Here is a 22,095-nt window from a genome sequence, read left to right as displayed (position 1 = left end):
AGATGTATCATAAATGAGAGAGAGAGAGAGAGAAGATCCTCATCCAGAACAAAGTAGTTCCACAGGCCGCCTGCATGGTGGCGATGCAGTACAAGACATTCCTGGACTCTTCTGTCCAGCACTACACTGCATAAAATCATTTTAGAAGCTAGGACTGGTGGAGCTGCCATTTTTAGGAGCTGTTTAAAACCGAGATCCTAACAACCTCTGGTTGTTAGCACTCAATTAACGTATTCTCAAGACTTAGCTACATCTAGGATTACAAAACTCAAATTGAGTAATTATAACTCCAAAAAAATATATATTAAAAATCTAGATGCAATTTCAGCAGGAATCAAAAGAAACTCTGAATAGCAGCAACCTGACACAATCGGGTTTAACCTCCGTGTAGAGGTGATTTTGAACTATGCTTAATGAAAGAACTAAGGAAAGAAAACCAGGCTACACTTCGGGACAACCCTTCCTGACCTTCCCAGAGGGAGCAGCCTAACAGTAACAGTGAAGTTATTCCAGTGAAGTCAAAAAAATCAGGCTAGTTCAGGGAGCCCAGCACATGCAGCCAGTTCAAACAACAGTGAGAGGTATCATCTCTCTCCGATTTAACATTAAGTTGAGATGAGCCACGTTCAATGACTGAGGCTGCCATATGCCAATAACAATTTCTTAAATGACCCATTTCTGACTGGAAATTCATCTACAGTAATTGTATCAGGATGATTTTAAGAGTGACTTTTGAAATATAAATTGCAGAACTATATTATCGCTGTAGATTTATGCTAAGTGGTTTCAGGAGCTGAATCCACTGAATCTCCCCCCACATAGGAGACGATTAGCATCCTAGTAAAGTGCAGAGACATATTTTGTACTTAAACTAAAAGCCAAATGAGCTTCTCTACCATTTTTATAAGTGAGTAATCACATCTACTTTTGAACTAGGATTTCTACAGCAATTTCATCTTTTGGAGCTACATCCATTGTCAGTCTGAAGTGGGCTGCCTAAACAGTCAGCATTTAATTTCTTCAACAGGGGACCAAATTTAGCCTCAAGATATATGTATATAACTTCCACAGATCTCTGGAGATTTTTCTTTTCTAACAAAAGGTTGAACGTGGCCCAGAAACTTTAAGGTGTAAGGTATTCATCAACAGAATTCACAACAAGTTGGAAAGTCATCTGGTTTATATTATATTTAATTTTGCATTTTTCTTTCTCCATTTCAAGCCATTTATTCCAAACAATGTTTTATTGTGCATTTAGTTTTCTGCTAAAACTAAGACAGATGTATGTTCTGTCTTCAGTAAATTTGCATGTACCCTATAGTTCTCAGTGCTCTTAATTACCAAGTTTGTTTCTTTCTCTCGGATTGAACAGATTTCATTTTTTCCTGCCTCCCACTCTTTATCTTTCATGCCACAGACAGATTATTCTCCTCTTATTTTCTGCACGTTTCCATATCATGCTAACCCCAACGGAGACAAGAAAGACAGAGCCTTTCTCAATCAAAGAAATAGCAAATGATACCATGCCAAGTCAAATGAAGGAATGCAAGTTTGTAGATTATAACTAAACATGCAGAAGTAAACTGGCTACAGCTTTAAAAAGGCAAAAGTCAAAGTGGTTTTATATCGTCTGATGTTATTTTTTCTGTTCCAAACAGCTTACTGGCACCAAAGGAATGTAAAATATCAAAGATTACCAGATATCTGAGTTCCTTTAGGATAATAGAGAAACACAGGGAGGAGGTGCCTTGGCTTTACTGTACCGCTTTATAAATACAATTTATTCCTGAAAACACATCTCATTTGTTCATTTACACCTTGTTAGTTCTACATGTTCAGCTTGTTAGAATTATGAGTGAGAGAAAAAAACATTGTTGAAAAGAGAGGTAATCATAATGAATGATTTCTTTACCTCTGAGAGTCTGCCAGTGGAGTGCTATACACCCTCTGCCACTATTCAATCAATATGTATGAAGAATAATACAATGAAGAGGGGTTTGTTAACATCAGATGAAGGAAAATACCCAGAGGAATATGAGTTTCAGATTTACACTCTTGAACAAAGCAGAATTTCTATAGCATTTATTCTGAAAGCCAGACAAATAACAAGCCCGCTTGGGACCTAAGACAAAGACACTGAGCTAAGTCTCAGACTTATTTTACTACCTTTGTTTTGTTAAATAAAAATTATTCTTGTATTTCATGTAAATTAATGATTAACAGCCATCATTGGAGCTATATTTTCCTAAAGGATCCTTTGAGAATAAAGCAGTAATGCTATAATATACAGCTAATGTCAGAATTGGAATAAATAAATTAATCATCAAAATCCAAGGCTAAGATACCTCTGCTTTCAAGTTCAAAAATAATATTTTGGATGTCTTGACATGTAATTAGAGTGCAAGTGTGCTCGTATGTATGCAACTAACCAGAATTCAAGATGAACCACCCAAAACAACTGCACAGCCAGATACTCAAAACAAATATTGTGAAATAAAGTTAATAACACAGATGTATACTATGCATGAGGGTTACATATCTGCAAACAGAGCAAAAAACAGCTGCTTAATTTGCAAAATAAAGCAGATGACACAAATTAATATTTCAGTTTTGTTTTGAAAACCTGAGCTATGATCCCGATTACATCTTCTGTAATTACAATGATACCTCCTAGAAATGTATCGGATGTAACAACCCATAAATATCTCATATAAAGAGGGGGTTTAAGATAGAGGAAACTGAATAAATTTTCGGAAAGATATAATTTTTGATTTAACACCAAGTACCAGACACTATTTTCTGAATATTGAAGTATAAAGAGGTAATTTTAGGGAAGAAGTTTTAGTCTATACAGTCCAGGTATCATATCTGCCCTGCTAAAACACACTGAGAAATTTGTTCTGTACACTAATAGGCTGCTTAGCGTTCCACTTAATTTCCATTAAAATCTGAGAGTTTATTGGCCTGAAAGCTTACCTCAACAGAAGTGAAGTACAAGAATAAGAAAAATTAGATAAATTAGACCGCAGAGTAACTCTTTAAAAAAAAACAACAGGGGGGAGAGGGGGATGTAAAAATCCCCCAGACTTTGTTAAACTTTGTTGTATTTTTCAATCTCAGGTATACCTGAGAAAACGTGCACTATGAAAAGCTCAGATTTTATTGGATTCAGATAAAATTAGTTCCGATTAATAAATAACACTTCACAACATGAAGACATATTTTAAGACAACATTCAGTAAATTTTCTGTTGTCCATCCTCAACAAAACCAAGTGAGTTAGTCATGATTATTACTATGCTGCATAACAAATCACACACGTCAGCCATTTACCGACATTGCCTCTCAACCCTTCCTTCTTTGAAGTGAAAAGAACAACACTGATGCTTGAAAATCATGCTCCAAGAGATTAATGGAGCCTGAATTTCAAAGAAGGAATAGGACAAGAAAAAGAGAGCTGGGGGATAAAATGTTCGTTTTGGTTCAATTCCTGTTCATTTCTGGGAAAGAAAAAGAATAAAACAAGTTCAATAATCCCATGAACACTGTTTACTCAGAAAATATGCATTAATGATGAAGACACGGGAAAACTGAAAAAGGTAAGAATACTGAGGTAAACGATAATACCAGTGTAAATAAAGGGGAAGTGGAGAGTGAAGTTAAAAGGGGGCAGGGAAAAACAGAGAGTGCAATGTGAAAGCACATTTTGCTGGAATATGCATATGTTACATATCCAGTTGAGAAGGTTCAACCTCAAAAAAAAAATCATTGAACAAATACAAGGTGAAGAGGGAAAGAATAGATGGTATGCAACAAACAAAAACAAAGCAAAGCAAATAACCAAAACAACAGAAAAGATTTAGACAACTCTTCTGATGTTGAAACGATTCCAGATACAAAACTCACTGAAGCAACTTTAAACCTGCTTCCTCTCTCCATTAGCTTTCTAATAACCAGCTGGTGTAGTTTAGCTGTCAGACCTCACTGCAATGTAAGTAAATGGAATTGCCTCATTTTGGTCAGATACTACAGAACTTGTCCTTAAAATAGTACCACTGATTGTGAATCAAATTTCCACAGTAATATTGTATGACAATAGTTAAAAAACAAACATTCACAGTTACAGCTTTTCTCTGGACAGCTGAAATGCAAGTAAATCACATAGTGAAGATGTAAACTGATTGAAGTGTGTAATTTTTGTTACTTGCTGATGTATTAAAAAAAAAAGCTGTTTTCAATTTTACTTAGGGCTTCACCTCTCCATATCTACTTTTTGTACTAAAATAAACTCCAGCAGAATTCCAACTGAAGTTAGGAGGATAATTAGAGTAAGGGGAATACAGTGATGCCAAATTTTCCAACTCTGGCTTAAGCCTCCCTACTGAGTTAATAATCTTGCCTCAGCATAAGCAGAACCCAACACTTCACTTTTCAAGTGAAGTGTTTTCACTATTTTGTCTTTTCAGCATGAGACACCAAAGAGGCCCAGCTTTTTAGGGAAAAGCATTTTCTGAATATTAGAATTTACTTGATTTCTCCCATCTGGGATCATAAAAAAAAAATGAAGAAAAACAAAAATGGCACATTTGTTGTGAAAATTTTTCATCTGAGTACAGCAGAGGCTTAGAATTGAGATTTACGCAGTCCTTAGTCCTGTGTAGGAAGACAAAGGACATAAAAAGAATAAAAATAACTAAGACCGCAAACACTTTAAAAGTGTTATTTCTTAATGAAGTTGACTACACAACATGAACTAAGAGTGGTCAACAAAATCACTGTAAAAAATAGTTGTTTTTTTTCTATAGTTTTCTGAAATACAGAAATCTTAACATGTAGCTTATCTCATTAATTTGTTCAAGTTCCTGCAATTATCAGATTAATGAAGCCAAGCCAAGCTTGCAGGCAGCTGGAAAGTATTGCAAACTTTTTATTTCATTATTATTGAGATAGTCAATAGTGTATACTCCAGGCTGCATATTTTGGAAGTCTAATTTAAGAACCTTGTAAAGAATCCATCTTTTGGAAGAAGAATACACAGTGCTTTCTGTGAAGGTCTCTTCCACTTCATAACAGAAAAAAAAATCCTTAGGTATTTTCAGAAAAAAAAAGAAGAAGCTTAAAAAAATTGTCTCCAGTTTTTATACTTTTCTTATGAAAATATGCAAACTATATTCTATTAGTGGTTTAATATTTACTGATACTGAACCCTATCTGAGATCCTGCCTTTTTGACAGTCAGTGAAAACTGAAATACTATTAGTATGGTTACTTTTTTTTTCAGAGAGAAAACACAACTTCATTTATTTAGCTTGGATACATATTAACTTACACAAAATAATGTGCCAAGTATTGCTGATGTTAAAAATAATGTGAATAATAGGAAAAAAAAAAAAAAAGTTAAATCAAATAAGTGAGTTTTGCTAGTCTTTACAAATTAATTATATCTTATTCTTGATTGTCTTTAACTTCCCTGTAAATTTGTGTAGCTGCTACAGCCCTCGATCTCCCATCGAAATACATATACCAAAGTTATTTTTCTCTCCAGCTGCTCTATGTATATATGTTCTAAACTTATATGCCCCCTTATCATAGACGCTGCTGCATTGATTTCAACTCTGAAGCAGTTTTTAATTCATCATCTGGGACCATATGAAAACTTCAAGGACATCAGAATTTGGTAAAAATTATCTTCATTGATGGAACAATAAAATTCCTGATTAACTCCCTCAGGTTTTGAAATCTGGGTTCAAAACCGAATTTTCACACCGTGGCTTCTCCCATTACCACATATGTTAGAAAGTTTATCAAGCACGCTTGAAAAATCTTTAAACCTCAATGGTCCTTTGCAGTCTAGGCATGCTAATATACACAGCTTGTGCTGTATCACTGCATTCTCTTGTAAGTACTCATGTACTTAAAATGCAAGCTTTTTTGAGAACAGAAAAGTGCTATGTGCAATATAGTTAGGACAGAAGAACTTGCACAGTAACAAAAAATATGGATTTTTTCAGTCAGAACACGATTTCTTTATTTATTTATTGCAATTTACGAGACCTTCACAAAAGAGAGAATCTGTAAAATAAAATAAACAAACAAACAAAAACAACAAAACACAGAAATGGGATAAAAACCTAGAGTTTTCACTAAGTATTTTTTTTCCAAGAAATGCCTATATACGTGCATGCATACACAAATTCAGGGCATATTACTTTAAGACATGAAATAGAAGAAAAAACATGTATTTGAACCTTTATGCATTAAAAATAATTCTAATGACTGCAGAAAATCTCATAAAATCTTTTTTCTCATTAATCTGAGTTTCACCTCTAAACCCTTCAGCTGTTACGCAAAGTGATTACAAGCAGAAAAAAAAAATAAGATTTGTATTAGACACGATATTCAATTTAGCTTGGATACCTACTGATGGATAACTTTTTCCTCAGTGCTCCAGAGTTACTCTACGCAAGGTAAAACTTTTCCTAGAACAATTCCAGGGAGTAGGATGATGGCAAGATGATGAATTTTAGATACTGCCTTTGAGAATCACCCATGTATAGTCACTCAGTCTTTAAAATTACTTATCCTCTGTAAAACATCAGATGCACTTCTAAATTTCAAGTTCCTTGGCTCATGTTTTAGTAGGGTGGTCAATGTTAAGTACAGAAAGATGAACATAAAGACAGTAGAATCCAGCGATAACTTATCTGTATGACTTAACACAAGATTGAAAAGTAGGTTGGGAAAGGAAAAAGAAGTGGGAGACTGATTCAGGTTTTTCCCTTTCTTCATACACTTTCTTACTAGGAACTTAAGTGCCAGAAAATCCATGGCAAGAAAATCTTAGGGGTGACAGACGAACTTCAAATCTTTAGCTGAATAGTTGCCAAAACAGCTGCTACATATTGGAAGTGTTAAAGTACAAGTTTATAGGATTACCTTAATTTACAAAAGAAAATACCTACATTGAAGAAAATATACATATGCAAAAATGAGCAATTAATAGTGATTTCTGAAGATTTAGCTGGTTTTTGATAATGTGGGGGAGCAGATTAGATATTCATTAACACTAACTGAAAATTGATGAAGGACCTTTTACATTTCTGTCAGGGCACTGAGTGCCCCCTGCCTCCTCAAAGGTTTCTATCTGCCTGGGCTGTGCAGGAAGCCTTGCTGGGACCCCTTCTGGCTCTGGAGCATCTTTCGAGTTTGGTCGTGGCCTGGGCTGCAGTCAGCCATGCCTGTGCCCAGCCACGGACCTCCCCAACCCCACTTGTGTGCTGACGTCCCAGCCCAGCCTTGGCCCGTCCCCATCCCCACGGCCCTACCTGGCCATTCTGGTCACCAGCATCTGACCCCAGTGGCCCATCCTTGAACTTGCTGGGTACTGAAGGTCAGTATTGGGTGGATGAGGGTCCTGCCCCACTGCCACCCCCAGATCCCCTGCCCATACAGGACAGCACCTGCTCCAGCTTCTCTCTGGCCATTACATAGAATTGACTAAATCCTGAAAATGCCACTAGAAACAGACAACTCAAAGAAGGCTGAGAAAAACTGTTGCTAGCATTTGGGAATGATTTTAAGGTTCAAAAGTCTCCCCTGTATGTTTTCCCTGGATGTGCTTGAGAAGAAATGACATTTAAAGAAAAGTAGAAGTGATAGGTTGCTATTATTTGCACTGAAGAATTAGAAAGGGGCTACGGCCAGAGAAAAAATGACCCTTATGGCCATGCAGCTACAGGGATGATAAGCTTAACATCTCCTGTCACAGCTTTTCTTCCCTTCTGTGCCCATACGTTTGCAATGGAAAAGTGAAAGACAGACAAGGAACCTCTGAGTCTGATCTTTACATTCTTCCTTCATTTAAATACAATGAATGCCACTTTTCTGATTGCCTGGAGCTTTATTCCATCAAAAAAAAAACAACAACATTGATCCTCACCAGTGAAGCTCACAGATCCTCAATGCCAGACTTTATTGGGGCGAGAGTGAGGATTTGGGTACAAGTAACTTATGTTGAATGCTATCTCCATCACACAAACTCTAACAGCACTTTGGTAAGGTGATGTAACTTGGCACTTCATATGGAAGTTATTAATCAAGCAGGACTGCCACATGTGGGAAAATCTGATGCAACCCTCCAAGATTTAGTAATGTCATTCACAGTGTTTAGATCCAAACAATCTTGTAAGGCAGGTCTAACACTTGTTCAGATCTCCCTCTAGTCATCAGGCACAGGTAACAGCAACTGGTAACTTATGAAGCAAAGGGATCAAAATGGCATTGCATAACTATATTTGTGAATTTTTAAGGATGCAGCTGGACTTTGTGGGGGTACTGAGTGTTTCAATCAAAGTAAATATCTGTGAGGAAAAAAGTGACCTATCAGGCTTGAATACGAGGAAAAAACATTGCACATCAGGGACTGGAAGAACCCTAAAATATCTATTTTTCCAGTTATGTGGAACTAATTATAAAAAAAACTTTCTCTATGAATTTGCCTTATATTATTAGACTGCCACAGCTACATTTGTAGACAAACAACATTCATACACGAAACAGTTAAGGTATATTCTCTCTTTTGCATTTTAAACAAGAAAACAAACAACCAGTTCGAAACAAAACAAACAAACAAAAAGGTAAAGGTATCCAATGAAAAAAAAAAAAGGAGAAGAAATAGAGAAAGTAGAGAAGACCTGGAAACATGTAATGTCATCCTGTCTTTATATCTATAGCAGTTAGAAAACAAAGGCTGCCTCCCACGTATGCTGAACTGGGGAAAGTTGGATTATGCGGCCACTCACTATCTTGAAAACTCTCATCTTGAGCTCTTGTGTGTGAGGGAAAGGCAGAGTGGGGATCCACATGAATGGTAATAAATAATCACCACTTTGTACACATTGTATAAGTGCTTGTTAGAAAAGGTGATGCCTGGAAACACATACACACAAAAATCAAATTTAAGGCTTTGCACATAATGTCTCTGAAAAAAATGTATACTGGGATCTTTTCTATACCATTCACTTTACTTTACTGATTTCTCCAACTCCTTTGTGAAAACCAAACTTTACTACTTAGAATGGGAGGTGATTTCCTCAGTGGTCAAGCAAAAATATCCTGATCAACTTAGATTCAGAATTCAATCACTTCACTAAAATTACTACTTTATACAGTAGATTAATGGAAAGGTTTCTTTTTGAGAGTGGACAGGGACCAGCACTGAAAAACCACAAAAGAAAATCAGTTCTGTGAACTATCTACAGCTATTGTGGCATACGAATTTCATTGCTTTTAATGGGTGAGGAAAATATCACAGACAGGCAGAGCACACACCGCAGTGTACATTCTTCTGTGAGCATAAGGAAAGTTTTACACACCTGGGAATAGCAGCCTGAGCTACAAACGCAAAATGTAGTCCCTGACCACAGTCCAGCTTCTGCATGAATGTGTGCATTTACATTTTCCCCAGCCTGAAGCTATTTATTTTTACACATACAGTTTACTTGCAAACAGCATATTTCAACCTATAAATGTCAGATCTTTGTCACCCTACATTACAAGGGAGGACTAAAAAATGTCCTTTTGTCCGTATCAACCTGCAGTGCTGAGAGCATTGTATGAGTTTGCCTACCAGAAGCCACAACAGTACAATCAGTTAGGATAACTAGCAACCTTCTTTAAACCAAAAATGGTGATATCAGGTTGAACTATCTTTTCTGAAACAATTTTCTATAACTAAGTAGCCTTAAGTTATGTCTCTAATATGCATATACAAATGTAATGACATGATTTTTAATGACAGCATATTTGAGTATATTACTTATACCTGCTATACAAAGACATTATTTTTATATATACACACTATAGCTTTGGGATATCAATGTTAATATGAAACAATTGGCCCCCAAAAATAAAACCAGATCTCTCAACATTTTTCCGTAAGATTTTTCCCACATTTTTTTTTTCTTTTCTGTCTTTGTGATCTCTGTTTAGCTCCATTTCTTCATCATAAAGACAATTTATAAACTGGTCTGTCACCATTGTCACTTCTCTTCTTTGCTCTCTCTATTTCACTTTGATTGCAAGATTTATCAGTAAGGTAGCACATACTGTAACTATGAGGCTAAACTTCATGTGCCAGAAAAGCAATGCTTACTGTAATGGGACCGTATCTGCACCCAGACAAAAGAAAAAAAAAGAAAAAAAAGAAAAAAAAAGAAGAGCAAATCAAGAATATAACTTTAAATCTCTAGTCTCTCGTCTCTCTTGTATTACATATCATCAGCAAAATAAAAATCTGAAGTTCTTTTGAAACACACAAAGTTAGGAGAAATTTTGGAAATATCAATCAAGGATCTACTGATAAAATCAGCTTCTGAATGAAATGAATGCAGGGGAGTAATTGTTGTGGAGCAAAAAGCCTTGACTTGCCCTTTTGAGACTCACTCTCTCTATCTTATGTGCTCCCCCTGCTCAATCTTGAAAAATGATCTTACCTTTCAGAAATTTTTTCTGTCCTTATTCACCATGATCCACATGCAGATACAGTGGGAGACGTATTCATTCTGGTCCCTCCCTACGAAGGTTTATGTGGCTTGCTACTCCAAGACCCCAGCTATATATAGCCTCAAAAAAGAAGCGGCCCACTCCTGATTTTCACAAGCTGCCCTAACAGTTGTTATGTTTGCAAGCACATGCCTTGAAGTTTCTAAACTCAAGATCCCCTCCCTGGAAGGCATCAAGCACTGCAGAATTACAACCTAATAACTGCCCTACAGATTGGGGTGAAACTACAGCCTTACTGAAACTCTCAGTGACTACAAAGGGGAGGGGTTTCCCCTTTTTATTATTTACAATGACTCTTAGTCCAGGACTATAAACTGTTTAGCACATGAACTACCTCTCACCTTTTACGGCATCAAGCATAAAAATAACCACTATCAACAATACTGCTATGACTCTTTCAGGTACTTTCATTTAAAAAGAGAATAAGAAATCGATGCTACATCTCATTTCTCATATTATAATGGCTTAAGCAAACAATGAAGAAACAGGGGTATCTTGCGATCTTAATAGACATTATTTATTAAGACTGTTTAATCTTCTACTTAAAGGTGCAACTTTAAACAATATAAAAAGGAACAGAAAAATTATCAGAAACGAGTTGGTTATGAACCACCTATAGTTTCAAAGGGGCTGTTATCTAATTAAATTTGATACTAGAGTCAAGATTACACTTGTTTAAAGAAAACAGAACAAATTCACTTATTGATGTTACCAGAATGATATGATCTCATAAAAATTTGACTAAGCCAGAAATCTAGAATTACTAACAAAAGCCAAATTCTGCCTTCCTGATTCATGTATGAATTTGATGCCATACAAACTTACCTCTAGTTTAACTCCATCAACCAAGAAAAATCTGTGCCACTGAACTCCTATACTCAGGAGTTTAAGGAAAGAAATACTTGGCCCAAACTCTCAGTCATGAAAGATACAATCTACTCTATGTAGCCAAAGCAAAGCTTTATTGATAAAAGCAGCTTTATGCAAATACTCAGCCATAAATTACTTATAAAGCTTTGGCACTCTAATATACAGACATCTATTTAGAAATGCTATTTTGTTCTTTTTGGATGCTTATCAGTTATCAGATAACTCTTTGTTCATGTGAACATAATTACTCAGGCTTTTGCTAAGTTCTTTCCTGTTGGAGCTTCTTGCAAAATGACTTCAAACTGTTTCATTTTCTGAATAAACTGAGGGATTCCAAACAACATTTGATAAAAGAGCAATAAATTAATGATCAGGAGTTGAGAATCCTTGTGGTCTTCAAAGGATTTAAAACAGAATTTAACTCTTCTCCCACACACACTCCTTTTGAAAGTTTTTGGTAAAGCAATTTAGCCTCAGGTTACTTCAAAGTTAGTGCTTTGTACTATTCTGTATAATATGAAATGTATTAACAGGTTAAAACATTACCAAACAATGGTAGCCTAAAGATTTCTGTTTAAGACAATTGGAATCAAGTAACTTTATTCCTGCACAAAAATGAATGCTGTATCTTTCTCTTTACAGGCCCAAACTTGAGAAGTACTGCTTTATGCAGGTATTAGTCAGACAGAAAGGTTGAGAGAGAAATTCATGGGAAAAACATGCAGATACAAAAAACTGAAAACAGTTTAAATCATTTTAATTACTATTGGTCATTTTATAGTTACTCATTGCACTCATTATAAACTTAACCAATTTAAGAGAAGACCATTAATGCCAACTAGGCTTCTCTCATTTTAGTGATATTGCTTAGGAATCACCTAGGAAAGACTGAAGAAAGAAAGGCAAATAATCTAACTTGGGAATATGCTTTCATTCCAAAAGAATCTGAATTGATAAATGTTGAGATATCCCAAAATTTCCTGGAAAAAATAAAAAAAATAAAAAAATCTTCTTATATAAACATTTGTAGCATATGTAGCCTTAGACACACTACATTTAGGTGTTTATACACAGCTCTTTATATTTAAGCTCTTACAGTTAAAGGGGATGTAGTCAGCACAGTTTATGAATCCACAGATGTGGTTCAGCTCACCCTGAAGCACACACCTACATGCAAATCTACATGCAGCTGAGAGGGACTCAATGGCCTTTGATTGTAAATGGGAGCCAAGACATGGGAGCTCCCATGGAGATACAAAGACCTAATTTTAGGTGCTGGGTGTTGAATCCTATCCCTAGTTTCAAAGCAGTCAAACCTTTGTTTCTGTTTTTCTTAGAAATATGAAGTAATTTTAAAATAAGAACTTAAATTTCAGTTACATATGGTGAAATGTAATCAAAATTAACATATTTGAAAAGAAAATTCTGATTTTAATGAAAGTCTTTGCTAAAGACAAAATATTTCATCAGAAAAAGAAAGACATAAAAAGAGCTCTAGTTCACAGAAGATGGAAAAATAAATCAGAAAACTAAAAAGTTTTTTTCCTCTTTCTCCTTTAAGGCAATAATCCTAGTAGACATATGACTGACTTTTTAAGAGAATAATTTCAGAATGAAATCCTTGTTAGCACAGACTCAATACTAAATAACTTTAGTTAAAGTAACTACTTCTAACTTTTTAGTTTTTTTAGTTAAAATAGCTACTTTTAACTTTTCACTTTTTTAGTTAAAATAACTACTTTTTAGTTTAAATAACTTACTAAATAACATTGAAGAGTTAGGACACAAAAGTTAACTACTTGAGGAAGGACCTCAGCAGCTCACAGGCATTAAAATAAGAAAAATATTAATACTAAATATAAAGTTGTTTTCCTACCTGTGTGCAGACAAATTACTGAGGTACAGCGTGTATTTTTCTTCAGCAGACAGACCATCCATCATCAAGTAAAAAACATGAAAATTACTCTGGTTGAGAGGTTGCATAATGACACGAGACTTCTCCAACATGTATGTATAAATCCTAGCTGATTAAGAAACAAACACATAAATTCATCATTATATTGATTGCTCTAAACTCATATATTTTAAACCATTCAGCACTGCGACACTGACGAATAGAAAATCTTTCTATAAAGCAGTCTGACGTACGCATAATATCAAAAATATTACCATTCATACAACTATGGTTTTCTCTATAAATCACATATAAAACCCTAATTCAACTAAAATTTGTGGAAAAAATGTCTTTCTTTTATTTTTAAAGATAATGCTGTTGATTTATAGTCTGTTTTGTTTGCTTAAGGAACCAGTTGTCATATTTGGCAAGACTTTCTAAGAGACAAACTATTAGTCATCTACCAAAGGGTAGCCATCTGAGAATTGGCATCTATTCTAAGCTCCCTCTTCATGGAGAGAGAAAGATGCAAGATGTCGTAGAAAAAACTGCCCATGCAACTATATCCTCCTTCTCTGTGGGCACTCAAAAATGCTTGGATTAGTAGTTTAGATTGACTACCTAACTTCTAGATGGTTACTACTAGATCACTACAAGATAAATCATATGGTTATCAACAACCTCACTAACCAGTACCTGGGGAGACAGAGACATCTCAGAAGGGCTATGAGAGCTTGCCACATGAAAAGCCACATGAATCAGCATGTCTGTGAAGAAGGGGAAGGAGGAAGAACCTGACCATGATTTGCCTATGGAAATGCTGATTAAAGGATCATACATAACTTCAAACTTCATGTCCACTAAGGTTCGCGAAAGAGGCACAGCACAAAAGCAGAAGTAATATTGGCCACCTAGATCTATTTACCTACTTTACCAGGTAACAGGCATTTTAGAGGTATATGTGGAGGAGACAGAGAGAGATTCACTTTTTTGGGCCCTTCAGCCCTCCACTGAGTGTACGATACCATGCAGTTCCCAGATGCAGCAGGCTAAAGAAAACAAGGGAAGGCTTAAACGTACCTAGTGGTCAGAGCCCTCTGAGCACCAACCTGACTCCAGTTCCCACTTACATACTGTTTGTAAACTGTATCTCATCACTCTTTAATGTAAAACACTAGCTATGGTGCAAAGACCAGACACAGGTCCCTTCATATACAACTGAGACCTCCTCAACTCAGATACAGAACATTATGTTGCAGCTTTATGTTTTTCAATCTCCACAACGTGGCAGAGTTCCACAGGGTCTTAGCATCCTTAAGCAAGCATCCTTATCCTGGAAAAGGTTGTGGAGTTTAGAGGTTAAACTGTACTTCTCAGCAATGGAGGAACTATATTTTTGAAACCCTTTGAGCAGAGAAGGATATTAAACCATAGCTTCCCACAGTCTGGATGATGACCAACTCAACTCATAGTTGTTGCAGATTCAATGGCATAAATACAGGTATATGCATCCAGTAGCACAACAGATATGTTCTCTAAATACATACCATTTTTGAGCCACTAACTTTTTTCAATTCTTTTTTGTTTTTCCTTTTTTGAAGCAAACTGGGATTAAGCATAAAATAGCACTGAATTATTCAGTGCAGTCAAAACTGTTGCATTTCTAGGCATATCAAGAAGCACAACTTAAAATGGCTGAGACACTTGAAGTTTGAAGGCGGAGTGGGAGTTTAAAGATTTCTAAAGATGGGGACCATTGAAACTGTATTTTCAAAAACAGTTTTGGACTCAGGCATTAAAGTTTAATGGCATTGCTCAGTGCAACACTGAGCAAAGTTATACAGGTTAGATCTCTGTGTGTCTATCAGAAGCATGGTAGCTGCATTAGCCTAAAGGCTAAGATCAAAGCCAGAATGTCACACTCCTGTCACCAGCTGCTAGTATCCACAGCTAGCTTGGTTATTGCTATACCATCTGTATTTGTCTGGTAATTAGATTTTACTTTTCACCTTCCATTTTTCACCTTCTTATCTTCTGGAGAGCTCTACATCTCTGTCTATACTGTTTAATGAAAAACTGTAAACTTGAAGTTATGTGTATGAGGGAATGTGGACTGTGAGAATAGTGTTGAAAACTGCGTAATGTGGAGGGAAATAAAACCAATGAATCCTGAACATATTGTTTTGAGAATGGTCTCACAGATAAGGGCTGTCCCTGAAATACATATAATCATGCATTGTCTCATGAAGCACTACTTCACACAAGTCAAACCATCCCAGACAGACACCAGTAGAGTAGAGCAGAAGATCAGTTATAAGCCACCCAGGCTCACTTTTTACCCTTTCTTTTATTTAACGGTACAGGCATGGCCTAACATGTGCTGAGAGACACGTTATTCTACCAACAGAAGAGACAGTAGCACTGACAAAGCTGAGCCGTACAGCTGACTTGCTGAACCAAGGAGACCTGAGCTGCCCCATTTAATCATCTTACCAAAAAAAAAAAAAAAAAAAGTAAATTACTGTTATTATGGAGCTTATATTATGAGAAAATATGTATCAGCCAACTAGCCCTCAGTTACTGTACTATGAAAAAAAAGAACCATGCTAGAAGTAAAAGGACATGCTTGGGAAATCATTAAGTTGGTAGCAAGATATGTTTCTGCCTCCAGTAAATTTGCAGCACATTGCAAATTGAAGCAATGCAATCTTAACCTAGGCCCAGGCTGGCCCAGACACACACTTTCATCAGAATCAATCATTACCTGGCTGCCATTTCAACAGGGTAAAACAGGATAGATGAACTTGAAGGATGTCTTCTATCTTTATTCTGCTTGTAACTTACTTCTCTGTAAAACTAACCCTACCATCAATTAACTTGAAAAGAGGCCATTACTAATCTTTAATCACTTTCTTCTGTGCAGAGATGTCCACTAAGGCTTTCATAACTATCACACAGGTATTTTTAACCTTCACCAATTAATAAAAACAAGAAAAATTATACTGGAGATCATCTATCTGATTAATTAATACATTTAACTTTAATGATGGGCAACACCACTTATTTAGATGACACAAATTAATTCAGCCCTTTTCAGCTACTTCAAGTCACCCACTTTAATAAGGCTAAATACTGTTCATCTCAGTTAGCATCTCCAGCAATAGGAAGATCTGTTAAGAACTGTCAAGTCTCTGATCAGCGAAAATCAAGCACAGCAACATTTTATTTGAGTTAAAGCAATTCATGAAGAAAACTATCACGGTAATATGGCTTTTCTACAAAGAGAAACATGTTCTTTAATTTATATGTGAAACAAAAGGGAAAAATAATACAGTTCCAGAGCAAATTTTGTCATGTTTGTGCAATGTTAACCGTGCTTACAGGCACAAGGACATTTGTACTTCCTCTAACAGACAAATTGACCTACGGAGCAGTTAGAGTCAGCAAGCAGACCCTGTACGGAAAGTGTGGCCAGTGAAATCTTCCAGCTATGCATTCTCTGAAACTCTCAAAAACCCTTCAGTCCTAAACACAGCAAAAGGTAAAGACAAGACAACATTTCAATGCTGCAGTCTTTCTTAAATAAAAAAAAAAAAAAGGAAATTCAAGTCTGAATTTTTTTTTTAATTGATTGAAAATGTTTGTAACAGACACAGCTCAATATGCATTCTGCTTCTTTTTGCAAATCAAGTTAGATCCTTCCATTTTAGTGTAACTTAAAAAACAACAACAACAAAAACCACACCACTTTGCTTTTCAAAATGTGAGGATTAAGAAAAGCAAGGCTGGAAAATTTGGAGAACAAGTATCTCAGGCTTGATTTTCTTTTCCTAACCTTATTTAGATGCTTGAGAAAACTGACAGAAGCCTTGCCTTTCATCTCAGAACTTATGTCAACTTACATGAAATACCATTTATCTTCCTTCTTTCTAAATAAAAAGAAAATGCATTAATTTTAATTCTATAAATAGTTATATAATCAGACTGTCACTACTAGGCTCTTGATATGAAGTATCAACTACAAAGGATTATGATTTTTTTGGCAGGTCAGTCTTTGAGTTCTGCTAGGTATCAGTTTATTTTAAAAACTTAATTAAACCACTGGTCTGTAGGTTATTCTGAATTTATTCTGATATTTTTCTGAACTTTTTACTAGTTCCCACTGCCTTACCTTATGCAGTCACAATGAACAATGACTTAATCTGGGTTATACTTTCTCTGCTTGTTTGGACTAAAGCAATGAAAAGTACCTGACCACTTATCACCTGAAAACTCTCATTTCAACTCAATACTGAGAAAAAACTGTCATTAGAAAAAAGTCAGAGGAGACACATAAAACCTCTACAGATGTTTGTACTGGCTTATAGTAGAACCACACTCAAGAGCTCTGCCCCTGTATTCAAATCTTGTGGCAATGAACCAGTTCATAATAAAGACCAAATCAAGCATGTAGATGAAAACTATGGCCAACATTTCTGTTCTGGGGCTATGTTGGACTTCCTGCTACAGGAATAAACCTTATGTGACAAAAGTCAGACAGAGCATTTTCAGGGCCTAGGCATGAAAGAACTTCAGCACAAACAAAACACTGTCAATAACTTCATCCAGTTCCACTTAAAATGCAAGAAATGCTACTTTCAACTTGTCCTCTATAATAAAAATGTACATATATACTCTGCATGTCTCTTCCTAAGTACATTGTTTTGGATCTCTCCCCTTAAACTCTGTCTGCTAAAGAGTTTAAACAGCCTAAACCCTTCGTTGGAGGCAGCCTAGTGTGACTTGAAGTTTTGTTTACAAATCAGACATATTTAGCCCGGTTTGCCTAAATAAGTTATAAAGTCATATCTCAGCAGAATCAGGTGCTCTACATACTTACACTCTTCATTCATGCTTAAACAGTGCAATACAGTAAACAGCACTTCAAATGATCTTTTAAAAAAATACACAGAATCGTTGGGTAGGATTTAAACCAGCCAAAGACAATGTGCCAGATTCTTTTCTCATTTATGGTGGTGTAAATCAGGGACAATTTCATTCAAAAGTTATACTTGGCTGTAGCCTACAAAAAGTAACATCTGCAATGCAAATCAAACAGCACAAACAACTGTAACATATGCGTACTTCGAAAAATATACAAAATTTTTTCAGCTGTATCGGAACTTCTCACTCTTGACTTTAAATTTTGGAACTTTTGGCTACCTAAATTTTGTTAAAAGTAAATGACTCATTTCCTAAATATTTGGAGGATGGCTGGGCAGATAAGTCATTTGTTTATATTTGTTAATGGACTTTACTCAACCTAGGTTTTCTGCTTTTATACCTATAGTTTCAAAGTGATAAAAGCACAGCATCAGTGTATCAGAAAACTGACATCAGAGCCGGGTTAGCTGCTTCCACATTTACATCCTTCACAGACAAAGGTTGTGAATTAAACTGGCAAGTATAGGTAAATCTGCTTGAAAAATCAGGTCCCTGCAATTTCAAGCAAGGCACCCAAAAATTTTGGGAATACATAACCTTAAGGCTTCTATGCTATCCTCATCTGAGGAACTGAATGACACAGTCTTAGGTCAGTAGTGCTGTGAAAACTAAGCAAGTTATTATTCTGAAATGCTCATACACTGAAATATGTTAACGCAGAACATAGAAAATCCATAGAAAAACTATCATTCTGGTTTTAGAGCAGAATAAAATAGCACAAGTCACTTATGGATCAATGAAAGGAAAACAAACTGTTTAGTAGCAGATCACTCAAGATATATAGTCCAAAGTGGTAACTCCGTTGACTCTATTAAAATATGTACAATAAATAGGATTTTTAAAATGTTAGTTTTAGGGATTGAACATTATTTTTACAGGCTCAATTCCGATGCTATTTAGTCCATTCTGATGTTTACATCCTTTGTTTTACTCAGCCAATAGCTGATTAATGAAAAGAAATCCCACTTTTTAATTCTACATTTTCTTTCTAAATAACCTATCTTTATTGTAAAGCAAAACAGAAAAAAAAAGTGGTATTGATTTTTCACACAGCAATATTTTCACTGTTATTTGCTAAGGCACAGTGAACTCCCTTGAGAAAATAAATTCTAATTACCATTATGAAATATTCCCAAATAATTTTTTCAGAAGATCTTCTGAAAGTATAAACATATTAATAATGATATTTTTTTAAAGAAACAGTTTTGGAAATGTTTATCTAATGGAATCTAAGTTACTTGAAACAAAATTTGTCACCACGCAGCTTCGCCATTCAGAAGGATCAGTGAAAGTAGGAAACTGTGCACAGTTATTTTTGAACTTCTCACTTCAGCACAGAGAAACTTTTTGATGACCTACACGAACCAGAAATGAAAGTGCTCCCAGACTGGCTCTGATGATCAGAATTTTCAGAATCCACTGAAGTTTTGCCCAATATTCATTTTCATCAGTAATGAATTCTTGCTGGGAATTAGCAGACTCCCACTTACAGTAAAAGCAGGCACCAACTCCGCAGTATTTTACCTCTAATCAGAATAAACATGGGCATGACTCCTAGTTCCTTCAGAGGTAGCTCAAAGCCATAATTAATAACTTCTCATTTTGGTATTACAGAGTATACCTGTTTTTTTGTTTGCCATAAACTGCTAAGAGTATCACTTGTTTAAGCAATACTTAAAATACCCAAAAACAATACTAGTTATAAATGCAAAAAGTAATCCCTTTGTTTCTTTTATCTGGCAATAAAGAGATACACAGCTGTCACAGTTTGTTAATCTCAGCAATAAAGAGAAATATGATTTCCTGGGCAATGAAAGGGTAATCAGTGGTGGTCAAGGTTTTTTTCTGGTGTTTCTCTGCCACCTGGTGGTTGCACAGAGCAATTCTCTCCCTCCTAACCTAACCACACTACTCTGAGCGAGCTGTGAATTTACATGCTATGAATCTCGTTGCTCTGACGCTCCATAAAGCCCCCTTGCCTCTTTCACACACTTTAAGTCCATTGCTGCCTGTGTGTATGGCACACTGGGACCCCTTGACCTTGTTGTTTACGGGTAATATCTAAATAAAATCAGCAGATGTTTTAAATAATACTTACCTGCAATTAAGGTTTTTTTCTTCTCACAAAACTGTAGCTCAAAATATTTTATAAAACAGCTAGAAAAATCATTCAGGGGTGTCTTAGCATGTCCAAAGGCTTCCAAGACACAGTTTACCTGCAAGAAAATGGTAAAGCAGTAGTAAGAGAGGAAATTTATTTTAACAGGAAGATATTTCAAAAAACTTCAGTGAGATTGATTTGAGACCAGTAACTGGAGGAAAAAAAAAAAAAAGACTACTTTTTTAGCTTGGGATTTAACAAATTCCTTAAAATTTTATTTTCTGTACAGAACTTAAAATAAAATAGCTTGGGGAAAAAAAAAAGCGCTGTCGGAATAGTGGGAGTTGTAAATGCAACAGGGAAGACAAGGGCTTAGGCATAAGCTGTGCCCTTACAGGTAGTTTAGATACAAGTGATGGAATCACATGCCCACAGCTGGCAAGGTTAACAAAAAGATTAGGATATCCAAAGGCAGTTATGCTTGAAAGGTTACAGTCAGTTCGCACTGAAAGCAACGAAACAAACTCACAAGGTTTTTATTACGCCAGAAATGACATAAATTATAGGTTTCAAATAGAATTGCTTCAGCATTAAACTCATGAAAAAGTAAGGAAGAAAACAGATTCAGATTTTGTTTGCATCTCTCACTAATGTACTTCCATGTGACATCTTCATTTGTTTTGCAGTTATTTTAAAAAAGCATATTCAAAACTTTAAATGTAATTAAAAAAATATTAAATATGCCCTCTTTCTTCCATGTTCTCTCCGTATTTATCTTTTTTGTGTATAATTAGTTTCTTACACTAAATGAATTCCCTTCAGCACTTTCCTCTCTTGTATCCTGAGAAATTGATTGCAATGTGGCCGCAACACACTGTTGTTCTGATACAACAGTGGTTTGCTGGAGCTGGACGAACGTAGCTGGGAAGGGAGTAAACAGGAGGGAAGAGGGCTGTGGAGAGGCACAGCTAACGTGTGGTTCCAATCACAAAAATAGAAGCTCCGAAAATCAGACCCTTCAGAACTACTAAATTAAACCAGCTATTTGTGCAGTAGGTGGCAGCAGAAAACCAGTGAGCCTAGTTTTGGTTCCACTCCAGCAGCATTGCCGTTTAAGATGTAATTGCTGAAATTTGGCTAATTCAGCACTCGGTTTGACCAGTGCAGTTTTAGAAACTTCCAATGATGCTATGTATAACTGCAGCAGGCACAAATCCAGGCCATCGTGTTCATTCGAGCACCTTAACAGGCAACTAAATCAGAATCATCACTTGATTCCCCTTGGGTGGGATCTGCTACACCTCCATTCTCTGCCTGAGGTCAGGTGTCCCATCCAAGCTAGTTACAAGGGATCTTTCTATAACAAACATGCAACTCATTTTTCTTAATATGTGATGTTTCTCTTCTACCTAATGTTTCTACCTGATGTTTCTCTTCTACCTGTATTGACTAACAGTCATTGACATGTGTGACTAATTCTATACTATAAAACTAAACAGTTTATTAAACTAAACTCTAACCTCTATGGCAAGTGGCATGAAAAGGTTCACACTCATATTTTTTGTTTGCAGAATAGGGTGGACATACTGGCACATGCTGTCCTCTGAACTGTTGCCAGAGGACCTGGTGGGGATTTAAACTGTACCAGGAAGCAGGAGACAAGTCGCAGCAGAAACATGAATACCT

General features: G+C 35.9%; 1 protein-coding gene across 1 annotated transcript in view; it reads right to left on the bottom strand.

Annotated features, from left to right (window-relative positions):
• The window catches only part of MYO16 (myosin XVI), a 382,912-nt gene that overhangs the window by 141,507 nt on the left and 219,310 nt on the right, over positions 1 to 22,095 (bottom strand). The window contains exons 15-16 of the mRNA XM_035565595.2: positions 20,407 to 20,524; positions 13,308 to 13,455 (exon numbers count right to left, since the gene is read on the bottom strand). Coding sequence (XP_035421488.1) covers positions 13,308 to 13,455; positions 20,407 to 20,524 — 266 coding nt within the window. The remainder of the gene's footprint in view (positions 1 to 13,307; positions 13,456 to 20,406; positions 20,525 to 22,095) is intronic.

This window comes from Cygnus atratus, chromosome 1 (assembly GCF_013377495.2).
Source record: "Cygnus atratus isolate AKBS03 ecotype Queensland, Australia chromosome 1, CAtr_DNAZoo_HiC_assembly, whole genome shotgun sequence".
Taxonomy (NCBI): domain Eukaryota; kingdom Metazoa; phylum Chordata; class Aves; order Anseriformes; family Anatidae; genus Cygnus; species Cygnus atratus.
The sequence above is the reverse complement of the archived record's forward strand: the minus strand, read 5'-3'. Positions and strand labels throughout refer to the sequence as shown.